The following is a 16,078-nucleotide window of genomic DNA, read 5'->3' on the forward strand; positions in this document are numbered from 1 at the left end:
AAAAAAATGAAATATGTCCATTTTAGACAGAAATGGTGATAATGCTGGCACAATAGCACGTCAATGACCAGACGTGTATGGGCTTATCTTTGCAGGACATTGTTTCTATGGAACTATCTACAGCTTGTATTCATGGATCAAAGACACACAACTTTGAAGACCTGGAGTGCTGCTTTTGACATTGTTAAATCTTGTTCTTTCTTTTTGATGTATAATTTATTTTGAATTCATGTATGGTGTGGGTCTGCCTGGTGGGTGGGGATTTGTATTTTTTTTCTCAATAAAAATAATTTTCCCCCCAAAAAAAGTATATAAATGGGCCTTTAAGATGAATGCTGTAGCTCAGGGTTGCAGCACTCAATTTCTGGAGGGCAAAGTTTAGTTTCAACCCCGTGGAACACAACTGAGGCTATCATTAGAATGTCAAATACATTTTGCGTTGAGCTTCTATACTGTAAGGTCATTAAGAACACTTTCTGAACAAAGTTTTTATGCTTCTTTTATGATGGTTGTCTCAGCAGTTGTTGTTCCATTAAATTTCTGGTATCTGTTGTGGAGATAAACACATCTGACAATATGCTTTCAGTGCAGGACTTTATTGAAAATGTATCAATTGTTGATGAATTTCAGTTGTAAATTAAAATAAGTGACCCAAAACATAGAAGAACAATTTATAAACAGTCATATACTTTTGAGAGTGATATTACTACAGGATTTCCTAAGCTATTAATTTGATTGTTTTTGCTGTTTATTTCTGAGAAGCGTTGTAATGCTTCTAAGACACACGTTTGATCTTCATGCTGATGGATTTCATACCACCAGCGAAACCCTTCCATGATGACCAAACATTTCCAATAGCGTAATGGGTGTGATCTTCTCCCCATAAATACCAACCGTTGGGGTTTGTATGGTGACAGGACATGTACCAAAATGCCCCAAGATGCTTTTTGGCACAGTTATGTGGACTGATGTCTTGGTCCTTGTCAAAGGTGGAGAACATGAATCCATTATGGACAGACAAAGAGTCACCTGCACAGAAGAAGAGCCTCACTGAGAAAAACAACAACTAGTATGAGTGTTGATGAGTATAAATTACAGTGTCCTACCAGCTCCTCCATTAGTGAATCCTGAAACACGCAGTCTATACCCGTCAGCTTCAGGACCCACAGAGAAAGACGAGTACTGAGCGAAGACTTTATTTCCTTGAAAGTCCTTCAGATCCACTCTCAGCTTGTAATTCCTGTTGCGTGTCAGCTGGTACATGTTGTCCAGCCCTGATCATACACACGCATGAAGAACATGTTCAACCAGACACTGGACATGAACACACACACACTGTGAGATCTTACCCAGCCAGTATTCACCCTCCACTTTCCCAAATCCTCGCTTGTACTGATCCCACGCCTGATAGAAAATCACACTGCCATCCATTCTCCTCTGAATCACCTGTGATGGGTTTATACAGAATATATGATTCATAATGAATGTTCTGATGTGTGTTTAATGATCTAAAGTCACATTCGTACCGTCCATCCTCCTTTGTCTTCAACGTTCCCATCTGAGATCATCTCACAGTGAACCCAGACAGGAACGTCACCTGCTGGATAGATGGAGTAAATCCCACTGACTGTTTCTCCTGAGTTATAAACATCAGAACAGTCAACTGGCTTATCTACATTCTGACTGCATCCACTCATCAGAAAAACCACCAGAAGAATGACCAAAAACACCATCATCTACACGAGACAGAGCGTAAGACATGAGCGTCACACTTAAATGAAGCTGAAAACGTCTCTAGGACTGTAGAGATATTGATTAACTTACTGCCATCTGCTCAATCTCTCCTCAGTAAATCACAGCAGAAATGTGTTTTATCTAGACAAAAATGAACAGAAACATTTTCATACTTTGACATTTTTTGAAAAATGCATAAATGTCTGAATGTTTTATGAGGTAAGTGAAGAATTAAACAGGAACTCACCGTTTGTGTTCTTCAGTCTGACACAACCACTCTATATCTGTCAGATACTCAGGCTGCTCCTCTGCATTACAGATGAAATTTACATTATGAAGAGCCGCATTTTGTTTGCAAATAAAATGCAAGTTAAACCTGCAGTCACATGTTGTATATGCTGTGCTTGCAGTTCCTTGGCCACAAATCGCTACATGTGTTTTCTTCTTATTATTATTGTTATTGAAAGGACGTCTTTGCAGAAATTTTTAAGCTCTAATTTAAGACTTTTTAAGACCTGCACAAATGAAATGAATACCATATGAGCGGGGCAGGGCAATGTCTATAGTACCATATTAAACTGTAATATGACTGACAAAAGCATCATTTACAATTCAGATACACGTTTTCACAAAAACTACAAGTTTTGTGAAATGCTAAACTTTACATTTCAGCCTTTAAACCATTTTTAAGAAAATGGATAAGTTAAAAGTATTAATTATATGGATTTTAGCAATTATCAATAAATTATTATATAAATTAAATAACATGAATTAGGGGTGTGCGAAATTGACAAATTATATCTTGATGTTTTCTGGGATTTTATCGATAACGATAATTAGATGATATTTTGCTGAGTGTGTTATTGGGCTGATATCTTAAAGATTACCGTGGACAGCTGAGTCCTGAATATTTTTGATATTTTTCATATTCTGTGTGGTTTGTTCACAGCAGTGATAGAAATTACTCTTTTCCAACAAGTTTTGATGCGACACCATTTTGACTGGACAAACATTTCTTGGTCCTACAAATAATTTGACGTTGCTAAAAAGAACATTATTTTGTGTATTTAATGTCTTTATGTGGTTTAAGGTTAAAAATACACATTATTTTCCACATACCGTACATTATTGTTGCTCATATATTATATATTCTATATTTAGAATACATTGCAATCATAAGTAGATGACAATTCACACACCTGCATTAGAAGCTGTGCTTTACATATTAACCAAGGGTGCCGATATTTTTGGCCATGACTGTAGTTGCAAAGTTATATATATATATACACACATATACATGTGTGTGTGTGTGTATAAAAGAAAAGAAAAATACTAGGATAAAAAAAAGTCTATACATTAGGACAGTTACATAAATTTGAAAAGCTTTAGAAATTGTATTGTTTTTATATGCTTCTTATTTTGTGATCTCATATTAAAAATTGTTTCAAATTATATTTTAAGATCAATGTAATATGATGGTTTCTTTTGAATGACTTTTGACTTATGAATATAAAACTTTGCCAAGATAATTCACAGATTAATAATGTAAATCTGTTTATCAGAAAAAGATGGGTTTTGAAAACAAAGTAAAATATCATGAGGTTCTAAATTAAGGGCTTTGTTTAATTTTTTTGTCATGTGTGTTTTAAAGTAAACCCAAAATGAAATGGAGAAAGTGTAATAAAAAAATAAATGTTCAATATCTTCAACAGATATATTACAAAAAGTACATTTGTTAAAAACACTATATGTCTGCTAAAAGCTGCATTTACAGGATAACATCTGTGGATAATTTGTAAAGTACTTCTTTACTACATTTACTTTATTAGAAATGACATATTTATATGGTAAATGGCTAAGTATTTCTCACACATTATTTCCCTTCTCTCTCCAGTCCAGCGGGTGGCGCTAAAACACATGTTTGTTTGCCAAACAAACCTCAGAAGAAGTTCCGTTTCACTGCACTCTCTATTGTTGTCATGATGCTGGCTTAATACAGACTGTTAGACCTGTACGTTCTGTAGAAAAAACAGTTTTTGAAATCAAATCAGTAAATACCTGTAATATTCTCATCCTCACAGTCGTTTTGAAGCAAGCAGGAATATCTGGAGGAGTATCATCTGAACTGAGAAGATGGTGTTTGTTAAAGAGGAGAGTGAGGAGAACATGATTAAACCAGAAACCTGGAGAATAAAACAAGAACCAGAACCAGAACCCTGGAGAATAAAACACGAGGAACCAGAACCCTGCAGAATAAAACACGAGGAACCAGAACCCTGGAGAATAAAACACGAGGAACCAGAACCAGAACCCTGCAGAATAAAACACAAGGAACCAGAACCCTGGAGAATAAAACACGAGGAACCACAACCCTTGAGAATAAAACAGGAGGAACCAGAACCCTGCAGAATAAAACACGAGGAACCAGAACCCTGCAGAATAAAACAGGAGGAACCAGAACCCTGGAGAATAAAACACGAGGAACCAGAACCCTTGAGAATAAAACACGAGGAACCAGAACCCTGCAGAATAAAACAGGAGGAACCAGAACCCTGGAGAATAAAACAGGAGGAACCAGAACCTTTGAGAATAAAACAGGAGGAACCAGAACCCTGCAGAATAAAACAGGAGGAACCAGAACCCTGGAGAATAAAACAGGAGGAACCAGAACCCTGGAGAATAAAACAGGAGGAACCAGAACCCTGCAGAATAAAACAGGAGGAACCAGAACCCTGCAGAATAAAACAGGAGGAACCAGAACCCTGGAGAATAAAACAGGAGGAACCAGAACCCTGGAGAATAAAACAGGAGGAACCAGAACCCTGGAGAATAAAACAGGAGGAACAAGGAGGTTGGTCTTTATTCTTCATTCAATTTTACCCTTACGGAAATTAACCAAGATTTTAGTACAAATTAAACCAAAAAACATGGCTACTATAGTTAAACCATGGTAACCACAAATTAATCATGGTTTTGCAACAGTAACCATAGTTTACCATGTGTATAACCACAGTTTTACTACAAATATCATGGCTAATCAATACACCAAAAAACATGGTTACCACACTTTTGACAATAAAACCCATTTGCGTAAGGGTAATAATTGTTTGTGGTACATTAGACTTACAAAGCTGTAACAATACTACAGTTGTAAAGTTTCAAGCAGATGATCTTCAAAATATAATTTGTAAAACATTATAAATCCCATATTTCTACAAGGAGAACTATTAAATGTTTGATCAACTATAAAATTATCTAACATGCATTTTGTTGAAAAAAGTGTCTCCTATTATTTGCTGCTCCATCTATATTATTCATCCGCTCTAAAGACTGCTTCTATTACAACAAACTAAAGTGTACCTCATTCATGAAAAGTTTCGTAATTCAGACTTTTTTTCCTCACAATTTTTCTCAGAATTCTGATATAAACTCGCAATTGTGAGATATAAACTCAGAATTGCAAGTTTATATCTCTCAATTGCGAGTAAAAAAAGTCAGAATTGCGAGTTTATATCTCAGAATTGCAAGAAAAATGTCAGAATTGTGTGTTTATATCTTAGAATTGCGAGAAAAAAGTCAGAATTGCGAGTTTATCTCAGAATTGCGAGAAAAAAAAGTCAGAATTGTGAGAGAAAAAAAAGTCAGAATTACGAGTTTATATCTTAGAATTGCGAGTTTATATCTCAGAATTGCGAGAAAAAAAGTCAGAAATGCGAGTTTATATCTCAGAATTACGAGAAAAAAAGCCAGAATTGCGAGTTTATATCTCAGAATTGCGAGAAAAAAAGTCAGAATTGCGAGAAAAAAGTCAGAATTGCGAGAGAAAAAAAAGTCAGAATTACGAGTTTATTTCTCAGAATTGTGAGTTTATATCGCAGAATTGCGAGAAAAAAAGTCAGAATTGCGAGTTTATCTTAGAATTGCGAGAAAAAAAAGTCAGAATTGCGAGAAAAAAAGTCAGAATTGCAAGTTTATATCTCAGAATTGCGAGAAAAAAGTCAGAATTGCGAGTTTATCTTAGAATTGCGAGAGAAAAAAAGTCAGAATTGCGAGTTTATCTCAGAATTGCGAGAAAAAAGTCAGAATTGCGAGTTTATCTTAGAATTGCGAGAAAAAAAAGTCAGAATTGTGAGAAAAAAAAGTCAGAATTGCGAGTTTATCTCAGAATTGCGAGAAAAAAGTCAGAATTGCGAGTTTATCTTAGAATTGCGAGAAAAAAAAGTCAGAATTGTGAGAAAAAAAAGTCAGAATTGCGAGTTTATCTCAGAATTGCGAGAAAAAAAGTCAGAATTGTGAGAGAAAAAAGTCAGAATTACAAGTTTATCTTAGAATTGCGAGAAAAAAGTCAGAATTGCAAGTTTATATCTCAGAATTGCGAGAAAAAAGTCAGAATTGCGAGAAAAAAAGTCAGAATTGCGAGTTTATCTCAGAATTGCGAGAAAAAAAAGTCAGAATTGTGAGAGAAAAAAAAGTCAGAATTACGAGTTTATCTCAGAATTGCGAGAAAAAAAGTCAGAATTGTGAGAGAAAAAAAAGTCAGAATTACGAGTTTATTTCTCAGAATTGCGAGTTTATATCTCAGAATTACGAGAAAAAAAGCCAGAATTGCGAGTTTATATCTCAGAATTGCGAGAAAAAAAGTCAGAATTGCGAGTTTATCTTAGAATTGCGAGAAAGTCAGAATTGCGAGAGAAAAAAAAGTCAGAATTACGAGTTTATATCATAGAATTGTGAGTTTATATCTCAGAATTGCGAGAAAAAAGTCAGAATTGCGAGAGAAAAAAAAGTCAGAATTATGAGTTTATTTCTCAGAATTGTGAGAAAAAAAGTCAGAATTGCAAGTTTATATCTCAGAATTGCGAGAAAAAAGTCAGAATTGCGAGTTTATCTTAGAATTGCGAGAAAAAAAGTCAGAATTGCGAGTTTATCTCAGAATTGCGAGAAAAAAAAGTCAGAATTGCGAGAGAAAAAAAAAGTCAGAATTACGAGTTTATATCTTAGAATTGCGAGGAAAAAAAAGTCAGAATTGCGAGTTTATATCTCAGAATTACGAGAAAAAAAGCCAGAATTGCGAGTTTATATCTCAGAATTGCGAGAAAAAAAGTCAGAATTGCGAGAAAAAAGTCAGAATTGCGAGAGAAAAAAAAGTCAGAATTACGAGTTTATTTCTCAGAATTGTGAGTTTATATCGCAGAATTGCGAGAAAAAAAGTCAGAATTGCGAGTTTATCTTAGAATTGCGAGAAAAAAGTCAGAATTGCAAGTTTATATCTCAGAATTGCGAGAAAAAAGTCAGAATTGCGAGTTTATCTTAGAATTGCGAGAAAAAAAGTCAGAATTGCGAGAAAAAAAGTCAGAATTGCGAGTTTATCTCAGAATTGCGAGAAAAAAAAGTCAGAATTGTGAGAGAAAAAAAAGTCAGAATTACGAGTTTATCTCAGAATTGCGAGAAAAAAAGTCAGAATTGTGAGAGAAAAAAAAGTCAGAATTACAAGTTTATATCTTAGAATTGCGAGTTTATATCTCAGAATTACGAGAAAAAAAGCCAGAATTGCGAGTTTATATCTCAGAATTGCGAGAAAAAAAGTCAGAATTGCGAGTTTATCTTAGAATTGCGAGAAAGTCAGAATTGCGAGAGAAAAAAAAGTCAGAATTACGAGTTTATATCATAGAATTGTGAGTTTATATCTCAGAATTGCGAGAAAAAAGTCAGAATTGCGAGAGAAAAAAAAGTCAGAATTACGAGTTTATTTCTCAGAATTGTGAGAAAAAAAGTCAGAATTGCAAGTTTATATCTCAGAATTGCGAGAAAAAAGTCAGAATTGCGAGTTTATCTTAGAATTGCGAGAAAAAAAGTCAGAATTGCGAGTTTATCTCAGAATTGCGAGAGAAAAAAAAAGTCAGAATTGCGAGAGAAAAAAAAAGTCAGAATTACGAGTTTATATCTTAGAATTGCGAGGAAAAAAAAGTCAGAATTGCGAGTTTATATCTCAGAATTACGAGAAAAAAAGCCAGAATTGCGAGTTTATATCTCAGAATTGCGAGAAAAAAAGTCAGAATTGCGAGAAAAAAGTCAGAATTGCGAGAGAAAAAAAAGTCAGAATTACGAGTTTATTTCTCAGAATTGTGAGTTTATATCGCAGAATTGCGAGAAAAAAAGTCAGAATTGCGAGTTTATCTTAGAATTGCGAGAAAAAAAGTCAGAATTGCGAGAAAAAAGTTAGAATTGCGAGTTTATCTTAGAATTGCGAGAAAAAAGTCAGAATTGCGAGTTTATCTTAGAATTGCGAGAAAAAAAGTCAGAATTGCGAGTTTATCTCAGAATTGCGAGAAAAAAAAAGTCAGAATTGCAAGTTTATATCTCAGAATTGCGAGAAAAAAGTCAGAATTGCGAGTTTATCTTAGAATTGCGAGAAAAAAAAGTCAGAATTGCGAGAAAAAAAAGTCAGAATTGCGAGTTTATCTCAGAATTGCGAGAAAAAAAGTCAGAATTGTGAGAGAAAAAATTCAGAATTACAAGTTTATCTTAGAATTGCGAGAAAAAAGTCAGAATTGCGAGTTTATCTTAGAATTGCGAGAAAAAAAGTCAGAATTGCGAGTTTATCTCAGAATTGCGAGAAAAAAAAAGTCAGAATTGCAAGTTTATATCAGAATTGCGAGAAAAAAGTGAGAATTGCGAGTTTATCTTAGAATTGCGAGAAAAAAAAGTCAGAATTGCGAGAAAAAAAAGTCAGAATTGCGAGTTTATCTCAGAATTGCGAGAAAAAAAGTCAGAATTGTGAGAGAAAAAAGTCAGAATTACAAGTTTATCTTAGAATTGCGAGAAAAAAAAGTCAGAATTGCGAGTTTATCTCAGAATTGCGAGAAAAAAAGTCAGAATTGTGAGAGAAAAAAGTCAGAATTACAAGTTTATCTTAGAATTGCGAGAAAAAAAAGTCAGAATTGCGAGTTTATCTCAGAATTGCGAGAAAAAAAAGTCAGAATTGTGAGAGAAAAAAAAGTAAGAATTACGAGTTTATATCTTAGAATTGCGAGAAAAAAAGTCAGAATTGCGAGTTTATATCTTAGAATTGCGAGAAAAAAAAGTCAGAATTGCGAGAGAAAAAAAAGTCCGAATTACGAGTTTATATCTTAGAATTGAAGTGAAGTGAAATTCAGCCAAGTATGGTGACCCATACTCGGAATTCGTGCTCTGCATTTAACCCATCCAACGTGCACACACACACCGTGAACATACACCCGGAGCAGTGGGCAGCCATTTATGCTGCGGCGCCCGGGGAGCAGTTGGGGGTTCGGTGCCTTGCTCAAGGGCACCTCAGTCGTGGTATTGAGGGTGGAGAGAGCGCTGGACATTCACTCCCCCCACCTACAATCCCTGCCGGCCCGAGACTCGAACCCACAACCTTTGGATTACGAGTCCGACTCTCTAGCCATTAGGCCACGACTTCCCACAAAATATTTATTTTTTTAAAGGGGAAGGGGGAAAGGGACGTTCTCTGCATTTAACCCATCCAGGTACACCTGGAGCAGCGGGCAGCCATCAATGCGGCGCCCGGGGAGCAGTTGAGGGGTTCGGTGCCTTGCTCAAGGGTCTCACCTCAGTCGTGGTATTGAGGGTGGAGAGAGTGTTGGTTATTCACTCCAACCACCTACAATCCCTGCCGGACCTGAGACTCGAACCCACGACCTTCGGGTTACAAGTCCAACTCTCTATCCATTAGGCCACGACTGCCCCCTGCGAGTTTATATCTCAGAATTGCGAGAAAAAGTCAGAATTGCGAGTTTATATCTCAGAATTACGAGAAAAAAAGCCAGAATTGCGAGTTTATATCTCAGAATTGCGAGAAAAAAAGTCAGAATTGCGAATTTATATCTTAGAATTGCGATAAAAAAGTCAGAATTGCGAGAGAAAAAAAAAGCCAGAATTGCGAGTTTATATCTCAGAATTGTGAGAAAAAAAGCCAGAATTGCGAGTTTATATCTCAGAATTGCGATAAAAAAGTCAGAATTGCGAGAGAAAAAAAAAGTCAGAATTACGAGTTTATATCTTAGAATTGTGAGTTTATATCTCAGAATTGCGAGAAAAAAAAGTCAGAATTGCGAGAGAAAAAAAAGTCAGAATTACGAGTTTATATCTTAGAATTGCGAGTTTATATCTCAGAATTGCGAGAAAAAAAGTCAGAATTGCGAGTTTATATCTCAGAATTACGAGAAAAAAAGCCAGAATTGCGAGTTTATATCTCAGAATTGCGAGAAAAAAAGTCAGAATTGCGAGTTTATATCTTAGAATTGCGAGAAAACAGTCAGAATTGCGAGAGAAAAAAAAGTCAGAATTACGAGTTTATATCTTAGAATTGTGAGTTTATATCTCAGAATTGCGAGAAAAAAAGTCAGAATTGCGAGTTTATATCTTAGAATTGCGAGAAAAAAGTCAGAATTGCGAGAGAAAAAAAAAAGTCAGAATTACGAGTTTATATCTTAGAATTGTGAGTTTATATCTCAGAATTGCGAGAAAAAAAAGTCAGAATTATGAGTTTATTTCTCAGAATTGTGAGTTTATATCTCAGAATTGCAAGAAAAAAAGTCAGAATTGCGAGTTTATCTCAGAATTGCGAGAAAAAAAAGTCAGAATTGCGAGAGCAAAAAAAGTCAGAATCACGAGTTTATATCTCAGAATTGCGAGAAAAAAAAGTCAGAATTGCGAGAAAAAGAGCCAGAATTGTGAGTTTATATCTCAGAATTGCGAGAAAAAAAGTCAGAATTGCGAGAGAAAAAAAAGTCAGAATTACGAGTTTATATCTCAGAATTGCGAGAAAAAAAAGTCAGAATTGCGAGTTTATCAGAATTGCGAGAAAAAAAAGTCAGAATTGCGAGTTTATCTCAGAATTGCGAGAAAAAAAGTCAGAATTGCGAGAGAAAAAAAAGTCAGAATTACAAGTTTATATCTCAGAATTGCGAGGAAAAAAAAGTCAGAATTGCGAGTTTATATCTCAGAATTGCGAGAAAAAAAAGTCAGAATTATGAGTTTATTTCTCAGAATTGTGAGTTTATATCTCAGAATTGCGAGAAAAAAAGTCAGAATTACGAGTTTATCAGAATTGCGAGAAAAAAAAGTCAGAATTGCGAGTTTATCTCAGAATTGCGAGAAAAAAAGTCAGATTGCGAGAGAAAAAAAAGTCAGAATTACAAGTTTATATCTCAGAATTGCGAGGAAAAAAAAGTCAGAATTGCGAGTTTATATCTTAGAATTGCGAGTTTATATCTCAGAATTGCGATTAAAAAAAGTCAGAATTGCGAGTTTATATCTCAGAATTGCGAGAAAAAAGTCAGAATTGCGAGTTTATCTCAGAATTGCGAGAAAAAAAAGTCAGAATTGCGAGAGAAAAAAAAGTCAGAATTACGAGTTTATATCTTAGAATTGTGAGTTTATATCTCAGAATTGCGAGAAAAAAAATCAGACTTGCGAGAGAAAAAAAAGTCAGAATTGCGAGAGAAAAAAAAGTCAGAATTACGAGTTTATATCTTAGAATTGTGAGTTTATATCTCAGAATTGCGAGAAAAAAAAGTCAGAATTGCGAGTTTATAGCTCAGAATTACGAGAAAAAAAGGCAGAATTGTGAGTTTATATCTCAGAATTGCGAGAAAAAAAAGTCAGAATTGCGAGTTTATATCTCAGAATTACGAGAAAAAAAGCCAGAATTGTGAGTTTATATCTCAGAATTGCGAGAAAAAAAGTCAGAATTGCGAAAGAAAAAAAATGTCAGAATTGCGAGTTTATATCTCAGAATTGCGATTAAAAAAAGTCAGAATTGCGAGTTTATATCTCAGAATTGCGAGAAAAAAAGTCAGAATTGCGAGTTTATCTCAGAATTGCGAGAGAAAAAAAAGTCAGAATTACGAGTTTATATCTTAGAATTGTGAGTTTATATCTCAGAATTGCGAGAAAAAAAATCAGACTTGCGAGAGAAAAAAAAGTCAGAATTACCAGTTTATATCTCAGAATTGCGAGAAAAAAAAGTCAGAATTGCGAGTTTATAGCTCAGAATTACGAGAAAAAAAGCCAGAATTGTGAGTTTATATCTCAGAATTGCGAGAAAAAAAAGTCAGAATTGCGAGTTTATATCTCAGAATTACGAGAAAAAAAGCCAGAATTGTGAGTTTATATCTCAGAATTGCGAGAAAAAAAGTCAGAATTGCGAGAGAAAAAAAATGTCAGAATTTCGAGTTTATATCTCAGAATTGCGAGAAAAAAAGTCAGAATTACGAGTTTATCAGAATTGCGAGAAAAAAAAGTCAGAATTGCGAGTTTATCTCAGAATTGCGAGAAAAAAAAGTCAGAATTGCGAGTTTATCAGAATTGCGAGAAAAAAAAGTCAGAATTGCGAGTTTATATCTCAGAATTACGAGAAAAAAAGCCAGAATTGTGAGTTTATATCTCAGAATTGCGAGAAAAAAAGTCAGAATTGCGAGAGAAAAAAAATGTCAGAATTTCGAGTTTATATCTCAGAATTGCGAGAAAAAAGTCAGAATTACGAGTTTATCAGAATTGCGAGAAAAAAAAGTCAGAATTGCGAGTTTATCTCAGAATTGCGAGAAAAAAAGTCAGAATTGCGAGAGAAAAAAAAGTCAGAATAACAAGTTTATATCTCAGAATTGCGAGAAAAAAGTCAGAATTGTGAGTTTATATCTCAGAATTGTGAGAAAAAAAAGGTAGAATTGCGAGTTTATATCTCGCAATTGCGAGAAAAAAAGTCTGAATTGTGAGACCAAATGTCGCAATTACGTTGTTTTATTTTTTATTCAGTGGCAGAAACGGGCTTCCATAGTATAGAAATTGACTTTACATTGTTAAACTTTTATGTCCTTACACATTTTTCTATGTTTTCTTAGTTTGTTTGTTTTTCAAGCTACTGACAAATAAATTGTTTTTGCTTTTATTTTAGAGTTTACTGAAGAAAGCGAGGAGAATCAAGACTTGAGTGAAGTTGAGGAACGAAATAATGTCAAAACTGGAGGAAAACCTTTGAGTTGTTCTCAAACCAAACAGAAAAATGTAAAGAAAAAGAGAACGGATAAATCTATCATCTGCTCTCAGTGTGGAATGGGTTTCGCATACAAATATAATCTTGATGTTCACATGAGAGTTCACACTGGAGAGAGACCTTTCACATGTATTCAATGTGGGAAGGGTTTCACACAGAAAGGAGCCCTAATGGGACACATGAGAGTTCATTCTGGAGAGAAAGCTTTCACGTGTGATCAATGTGGGAAGAGTTTCATACAATCATCAACGCTTAAGGAACACATGATCATCCACACTAGAGAGAAACTGCACACATGTGATCAATGCGGGAAAGCATTTTTGTGGGTTTCAAACCTGAGGAAGCACCTGGGAGTTCATACAAAGGAGAAGCCACATTCATGTTCTGTGTGTGGAAAGAGTTTTTCATGTCTAGAATATTTGAAAAATCATCAGAAAATACATACTGCTGTGAGAGGTTATATCTGCTTTGAGTGTGAGAAGACTTTTAAATCTGAACAGTGTTTAAAACGGCACCAGATTATTCACACTGGAGAGAAACCTTACAAGTGTTCACACTGTGACCAGAGATTCAGTCAGTCAGGAGACCTGAGAAGACACGAGAGGATCCACACTGGAGAGAAACCGCACAAGTGTTCACACTGTGACAAGAGATTCAGTCGGTCAGGAGACCTGAGAAGACATGAGAGAAAACACACTGGAGAGAAAACCGTGCAAGAGATTCAGTCGGTCAGGAGACCTGAGAAGACATGAGAGAAAACACACTGGAGAGAAAACCGTGCAAGAGATTCAGTCGGTCAGGAGACCTGAGAAGACATGAGAGGATCCACACTGGAGAGAAAACCGTGCAAGTGTTCACACTGTGACAAGAGATACAGTCAGTCAGGAGACCTGAGAAGACATGAGAGAAATCACACTGGAGAGAAAACCGTGCAAGTGTTCACTCTGACAAAGAGATTCAGTCAGTCAGGAGATCTGAGAAGACATGAGAGGATCCACACTGGAGAGAAACCTTACAAGTGTTCACACTGTGACAAGAGATACAGTCAGTCAGGAGACCTGAGAAGACATGAGAGAAATCACACTGGAGAGAAAACCATACAAGTGTTCACACTGTGACGAGAGATTCAGTCGGTCAGGAGACCTGAGAAGACACGAGAGAAATCACACTGGAGAGAAACCTTACAAGTGTTCACACTGTGACAAGAGATATAGTCAGTCAGGAGACCTGAGAAGACACGAGAGGATCCACACTGGAGAGAAACCGCACAAGTGTTCACACTGTGACGAGAGATTCAGTCAGTCAGGAGACCTGAGAAGACACGAGAGGATCCACACTGGAGAGAAACCGCACAAGCGATTCAGTCGGTCGACACATTGGACGTATCATTTGTAGTTTGCTTACTCTTTCATGAAGGAAAGTAGCTTTCTACAAACTGTTCTTATTCAGGAAGCTGAAGAGGAGACTAACACTTTTGAGAGAAACAAGATTTATTTTTAATTTGTTCTTCATTGTTGTTTTTTAAGCCACTAGTTATTCATCATTGTTTATGTATTTAGAAAACAGATACAGGATATATTGTCATGTAACTTTGTAGCGGTCGACCGATTCATCGGTTTTGCAGATTAATCGGCACAGATAGTTGATTTGCAGAACTATCGGTTATCAGTAAAAAATCCATGCGGATAGTTTTCTGTGTTGCGTCTGTTGCTGGAGTGGTTGAGAATGGTCTGCTATCATTTTACATTATGAGAGCGGCCTCTAGAGGCGGAAATCACTGACAGCACGTGTTGTTTGTTTTGGCATGTGACACTGCGGTTCGCACAGAGCGGGAAACTTCAAACACGCATTTAAATGCAGCTGACAGAAAATACTGCCGTGGAACAGAGTGCCATTCACATAGTATTCCATTAAATAACATTATAGCCTATCTGTCCCAAATCATTGTTAATGTACATAATGACTTTATCCTAGGCTATGAATTCTTTTTCAGCATAACGTTTGTCTTTCCATGGCTCTAATACAGTCTGTATGCTTCATATAGAGAGCTGTAATACAGATTTTGCTCTGTTTTCTTTAAACACCGAATATAAAGAGCTCTAATAGAATAATCCATAACATCTGCAATAAACAAGAAGCAGGCCGTGCATGGCAAACACTGGTTACAGACTGCACTTAATGAAACATTGTTGCAACATGGGTGTGGGAATGATGGTGGGCTATAGGTAGATCTGTGCATCTTAGGATGAACCATTTCCTACGGTGTCTGGTGGAGAAAAGAAATGGAAAAATATGTTAAGAGCATTTTATAAGGAAATAATGTACAAGTTACTGAAGGTGTAAACAATAATACAATATCAGGCAGTGAACACCATGTACAATGTAGCAACATGCACACAATACTGTCAACAACCTCTGTACTAGATACTACTCGAAGCTGTGCCACTGAAATCAGACTGATGAACATGATTGTCACAATATTCATTTATTTGAATAAAGTTTTTGGGTGACCCATCCCTTTAAGGTCCATGTTTGATGGTTTGACAGAGATAATTGCTCATTTAACAGTATTGGTGTGAAAGCTGACAGTAATGAATAAAACTGAACAAGATTCCAACTACCATACATTAAACAGCACAGAGCAACTAACCCAAAGCTGCCCCGTGCATGCGTCTGATCTTAGACAAGCAGAAAGCAGAAATAGACAGATTTGGCTTTCCCATTTAGCTCCTAACTCAATAAAAAAATGTTATGCTACCATTAAAGAAGGATTGTTCCAACTGCTAGACTAATGCAGGTACAAGGGACTTAATCCTGTAATGCAGTAATACTGAAGACCTTGATTAACTGGATCAGGTGTGTTTTGCTGCGTTCATGCCATCTTGTAATTACCGTAGGCTGGAGATGGCAACATGTGATATTCTATTCAGAACCGTTTACATCCTCTTAAAGGGAATTATGCATTTCTATGGCACCACTATCAATGGCTAAATGGATCTGCAGAGGTCAGGTGGTACAGCGGTCACATGATACAAGCAGGAGCTCTCAGAAAACTCATTTTACAAGCTGCAATTATAAACTCTGAGGACATAAACACTTTTTACTGAAATCTGAAATCACAATTACGACACTGAGTGAACACACCTTTTAATTAGAGTTGTAGCTGAACCCTGCAGGACAGTGGCCTTCCAGGAACTGAGTTTGAGACCACTGCCTTAGCTTCTCTGTTGCTGACAACAGGTTTTAGAAGCCTGTTATTACAACAGGTAAAGCTTATGTAATACAGAAAACACTGTATCATAA

General features: G+C 35.9%; 2 protein-coding genes across 2 annotated transcripts; one reads left to right on the forward strand and one right to left on the reverse strand.

Annotated features, from left to right (window-relative positions):
* Window positions 1-578: 578 nt before the first annotated feature.
* LOC306856574 (microfibril-associated glycoprotein 4-like) lies at window positions 579-2,041 on the reverse strand. Its single transcript, XM_079395935.1, has 6 exons — window positions 1,982-2,041; window positions 1,825-1,875; window positions 1,527-1,736; window positions 1,350-1,446; window positions 1,107-1,274; window positions 579-1,029 (listed from the first exon to the last, which is right to left on the reverse strand). Exons 2-6 carry the CDS (start codon window positions 1,828-1,830, stop codon window positions 776-778), a joined length of 735 nt encoding a protein of 244 aa, XP_079252061.1. The 5' UTR covers window positions 1,831-1,875; window positions 1,982-2,041; the 3' UTR covers window positions 579-775.
* Window positions 2,042-3,675: 1,634 nt separating this feature from the next.
* Window positions 3,676-15,288, forward strand: LOC306856440 (uncharacterized protein). Its single transcript, XM_079395734.1, has 2 exons — window positions 3,676-4,585; window positions 12,677-15,288. The coding sequence occupies exons 1-2, from the start codon at window positions 3,868-3,870 to the stop codon at window positions 13,525-13,527; spliced, it is 1,569 nt and encodes a 522-aa protein (XP_079251860.1). The 5' UTR covers window positions 3,676-3,867; the 3' UTR covers window positions 13,528-15,288.
* Window positions 15,289-16,078: the final 790 nt, after the last annotated feature.

The sequence above is a fragment of the Barbus barbus genome (assembly GCF_936440315.1).
Source record: "Barbus barbus genome assembly, chromosome: 3".
NCBI classification, from domain to species: domain Eukaryota; kingdom Metazoa; phylum Chordata; class Actinopteri; order Cypriniformes; family Cyprinidae; genus Barbus; species Barbus barbus.

Bases quoted from the DNA above. Each gene is read 5' to 3' on its own strand.
- LOC306856440 (XM_079395734.1), top strand. From the start codon at position 3,868: ATGGTGTTTGTTAAAGAGGAGAGTGAGGAGAACATGATTAAACCAGAA. The intron at 4,586-12,676 runs GTTGGTCTTTAT...CTTTTATTTTAG, and splicing joins AAAACAGGAGGAACAAGGAG to AGTTTACTGAAGAAAGCGAG.
- LOC306856574 (XM_079395935.1), bottom strand. The intron at 1,447-1,526 runs GTACGAATGTGA...AACCCATCACAG, and splicing joins AAGACAAAGGAGGATGGACG to GTGATTCAGAGGAGAATGGA. The intron at 1,030-1,106 runs GTAGGACACTGT...TCTTCTGTGCAG, and splicing joins ATTCACTAATGGAGGAGCTG to GTGACTCTTTGTCTGTCCAT.